Source organism: Trachymyrmex cornetzi, unplaced genomic scaffold (genome assembly GCF_001594075.2).
Source record: "Trachymyrmex cornetzi isolate Tcor2-1 unplaced genomic scaffold, Tcor1.1 scaffold1013, whole genome shotgun sequence".
In the NCBI taxonomy this organism is placed as follows: Eukaryota; Metazoa; Arthropoda; class Insecta; order Hymenoptera; family Formicidae; genus Trachymyrmex; species Trachymyrmex cornetzi.
In genome coordinates, this window is record NW_017295558.1 from 88,624 (window position 1) to 93,341 (window position 4,718).

At 37.7% G+C, this 4,718-nt stretch overlaps 1 protein-coding gene across 1 annotated transcript; it reads right to left on the reverse strand.

Moving 5' to 3' along the window:
- Window positions 1-2,187: 2,187 nt before the first annotated feature.
- On the reverse strand, window positions 2,188-2,832 carry LOC108758001 (uncharacterized). Its single transcript, XM_018502708.1, has one exon. The coding sequence runs from the start codon at window positions 2,830-2,832 to the stop codon at window positions 2,188-2,190; it is 645 nt and encodes a 214-aa protein (XP_018358210.1).
- Window positions 2,833-4,718: the final 1,886 nt, after the last annotated feature.

The window sequence follows — 4,718 nt, forward strand, 5'->3', positions numbered from 1 at the left end:
ATTTATCACTATGAAGATTTTTATACAGATTTTATTATTGTATTGCGTACCTCAGTATATAATACTGGACTTTCATTTTTTGTCCGAAGCTGTAATGTTTGAATTTTTAACTTTTGACTATTTCAACGAAGATATATTGATGACAGTGGAATTTGTGTTTTTTAATCTTGTGAGTAATATATTTTTAATTTTTCTATTAATTATTAGATAATTTCATTGAATTTTTTGTAGCACTCTCTTAAGTGTTACAATTCTTTATAATTACAGTTTTAAGTAATTTTACATATATGAATTGTTATTTGTCTTTATGAATTTTAATTTTGATCAAGTAATTTATTGTTATTGACTTTAGTATTCGCGGTTTCTTTTATACACATTTATTTCCGAGGAATCAGACTTACAATGATACTACCCAGATTTCTTCAAGTGGCGATATTACAAAGAAAAACTTTATTCTGTACATTATATTAATTTATGTTATCATTGAAAATGACCCGATCGGGTTCGAAACGTTTGTTAATTTTGTCTGCTAAATTTGTATGTATTTTGTATTATTTTTAATATATATATATGTGTTGTTAATTTTCGATACTTTGGCTCTTCGCCCTTTCTTTACTTGAATTTATTAAAATATCTCTTATGTTTAATTATACTTTATTTAATTACATTTTATTTATATTAATTATATAGATGTATCAATTAAAACAATCTTTTATATAAATTATATTAATATATAAAAAATATAATGTAAACAAATTTTTTAAAGAGTATATAAAATATGTAACCATAAACTTACTGGAAAGCTTTAACAAAATTTGATCCGTTATCGTAGTATTGTTGTACCACATACTTTATTTTGGATGTGGTATTCGAGAAAGACTGAATTAATTGCCTGAGCTAAAACGTCGTATGTATGTTTGCCTTTTATCCTGCGACAAGCTAGTGCAGCCGATTCTCTTTCTAAAGTTTCAGGATTAATCCAGTGTACAGTCATTCCTAAGTAACTTCTATAAATATAAATTTTAATTAACGAAATATTAAACACACACAATAATGTATATGTACTATAAACTAGTTTCGCTTAAATTTTTAATGTATCTGATACATTAAATTTAATCAATATTATTTTAATATCCATTGTTGTTAGTTCGTTTTTGGCCATTTCTCTCAACAGAGTTTGTTATGGATTGGTGCCAAGGGATGAAAACTTAAAATTGCTTTATTTGTAAGCACGAGACAATGTGTGTGTTACTTGCATTCGAACATAAACTTGCAAAACTAAAAACTAACGTCGTGTCCACCTTACTGCCTATCTGCGCGCCACGTAGCGCCTCCAACTCCCTATCAAATGGACGCCGGACCGAGTCGGTAACAGAGTTTATTAATATAAGTTACACATATTATACCTTTTTCCTTTGCTCCACAAATCTGCCGTTGTCGCAACTATTTCTATTTCTGAGTATCAATTGCTTCTTGGTGTAAGAAGGTTATCCTCCATAGGCAGGGGACATAAGCTGCGTGATGCTCGCTTAAACTGGCCTTGTGCTGTTCTGACCGTGACCATCCTAGTTACGCCATCGGCTCCGGGGTGCTCCTTCGTAATTCTTTCTACATGCCACTGGAGAGGAGGCAGACGCTCGTCCTTAAGGAGTACCAGAGTTCCCTTAGTCAAGGCTGTAGTTCCACGAACCCATTTACTCCGACGTTGTTGCTCTGTCAAATATTCGGTCTGCTAGCGCCTCCAGAAATCTTGCCGCACCTTTTGAAGGTGTTGCCAATGACTTAGATACTTATCAGAAACATCAACATAATTCCCTTGTACGGGCTGAAACAAAAAATCTCCCACCAAAAAATGGACAGGGGTTAATACAAACAAAACTTGAGGATCATTCGAGCACGGAGTTCTTGGTCGAGAGTTTACTACCGCCTCGATTTCAACGAGAAGAGTGTAACATTCTTCAAACGTCAAGACCAAACCCTTGGTCGCAGCGTAAAATTGCCTTTTTACTATTTTGACTGCAGACTCCCATGAACCCCCGAAGTTTGGGGCTCTCGGAGGAATAAAGCTCCACTCTATTTTTTGCTTCGCCAACAGTGTTTGTATTGTATCTTCCTTTTCCTTTAAAAATGCGTATAATTCCTTAAGTTCTCGAGAAGCACCTACAAAATTGGTGCCATTATCGGATATCAGACGGGAACAAATTCCTCTCCTTCCGGTAAAACGACGAAGAGCTGCCAAAAACGCTTCGTCGTCAGATCCGTGACTAACTCGAGATGAATAGCTCTTGTGTTGAGACAAATAAATAAGGCAATGTAAGCCTTGAAAGTAGGGTGACGTCCTCTGCGACGGCTCTCCCTTATGAATATAGGCCCTGCATAATCCACTCCACTAATAGCAAACGGACGGATATATCCAGTTACCCTTTCCTTGGGCAAGTCCCCCATCTTCACAGACAAGTTGGGAGGACGCGTTCTAAAGCAATTTAGGTATGAGCGGACTGCTCTTCGAGCTTCTCTTCTGCCGGCTAGAATCCAATACTTTCTTCTGCTTGATGCTAACAGTTGCTCGACTCCGCAATGATGTAGCCTCAAATGCTCTTCCTTCAATATCAGATTAGTTATGTGATGTTGCGACGGCAGTATGATAGGGTGCTTTGTTTCTTCCGGTAAGTCAGCATGCCGTAAACGACCTCCTACTCGGATTAGGTCCTGCTTATCTATGAATGGGTCCAGTGCGATCAACTTGCTATTCCCCTTGATAGCACTCCTCTTTTTGAGACTGTGAACTTCCTGAATAAAGGACTCATGTTGGACTATCCTCGCGATAGCCATTTCTGCCTTATTCAGCTCACGGTGAGACCGCCCCTTTGTTTATTGCGACGACAACCTTCGGCAAATCTGTAACACCAAGCTTAGAATTCTTACGATCCGTTCAAATGAAGATACACTGGGTAATATTGAATATGACGAAGTTGCGATTAGAACAGAGATCTTCTTTTCTCTTTTGTCCGGTAGTTCTGGGATGTTCTCACGCCGTTCTGGCCATTCTTCTTCTGAACGAAGCCATCTGGGTCCATGCCACCATAGGCTGTTATCCTTTAGTTGCTGAGTAGTGGTTCCTCTCGACAGGATATCTGCAGGATTATCGCCAGACGCCACATGATGCCACGAATCTCTCGCCGAGAGCTGTTGTATTTTCGATATCCTATTGGCCACAAAGGTCTTTAAGGTGCTGGGGCAGGCTTCTATCCATCCCAGCACAATCATGGAATCTGTCCACATGTGAATATTGTTGGTTGCTTCGCCTAATGCCTCTTGTACTTCGTGACACAGCTGAGCCACTAGTAGTGCCGCACACAGCTCCAACCTTGCAATGGTTATTGTCTTTAAGGGAGCTACCCTTGACTTGGCGCATAAAAGTCTTGAATGTAAATTACCATCCACGTCCTTGCTGACTGCATAGATACATGCGCCGTAGGCCTTCTTGGAGGCGTCTCCGAATCGATGTAAATCAAATTTCGCCTTTGCGTTGCCTTCCTTTACACAACGAGAAACCCTTATCTCCTGTAATTGGTTTAGAGATGAACGATAACTCTTCCATTGCGTGTATAGATCTTGCGGCAGGCTTTCGTCCCAGCCAACATCTAAGGACCAAAGCCTTTGCATGAGGATTTTGGAGACTATAAGTACAGGCGATAGAAGTCCCAATGGATCGTAAATCTTTGATATTTCCGATAATACTGTGCGTTTAGTGGCTCCCTGAAGGTCCATATCCCTTATACTGCAGTGTAAGAGATCTGTTCTATGATCCCATAGCAATCCAAGTGCCTTCAGAGGCTCTTCTTTGTTTAATACCAATAGTTCATCGGCCTTGCTATCCACTGTCAAATGTTGCAATATCTTTTCATTGTTTGCTCTCCATTTTCTCAAAGGAAATTGACCTTTTCCTAGTAATGTCATAAGTTGTTTCTGCAGCATAATAGTTTCTTCAAGATCGTCGGATCCAGTGATTACATCGTCCATGTAAAAATCCGATTGAAGTGCTTTCCTTGCAAGGGGGAATGATTCTCCCTCTTCTTCTGCTAGTTTCTGCAAACAACACTGTGCCAAATAGGGCGCACAGGCGCACAGTGGTCCAAACGCAAAAGATTCTGTTCAAAACAGTCTACAGGTCGTATTTCTCAATCGATTTCAATGATCTTTGAACAGAAATACTCAGAAATAAATTCCTAAGAGAACTAAGAAAGCTGAATTTGGATTTTCTTTGTTTATGCAAAAATATTTAAACAAATAAGGTGATGAATTGACACTTTTCCACTAAGTTATTTTTTATTTGGTTACAAACTACTTTAATGAGCTCACTATCAATAAAAATAAATATTATCCCATCATAAGAAAAGAAATAATTCGTTAAACATTTAATATTATTTTTATAAACAAATTATTAAAACAAATTATGAATCTCCGCGCTAATCAAATTATGAAACAAAAAGAGTCATTTTTACTTCAACGTTGAATAACTTGGTGAAAAAATATCGTACAGAGGTCAGTAGAAAAGCAAATTAAAGGTAAAGATTCAATCTTTCGAAAGCTGTAAACGGCATTTGTGCATAATTTTTAATTTAAGTCATGGAACTTCTCAAATTTCGTAAAAAATTTTGAGGTTGGACACATCTTCAATTATGTTTGTGTAACTTCATGAAATATCGGCAAGACCG

Excerpts from the sequence above, each read along its gene's own strand:
- LOC108758001 (XM_018502708.1), bottom strand. The coding sequence starts at position 2,832 with ATGGCTATCGCGAGGATAGTCCAACATGAGTCCTTTATTCAGGAAGTT.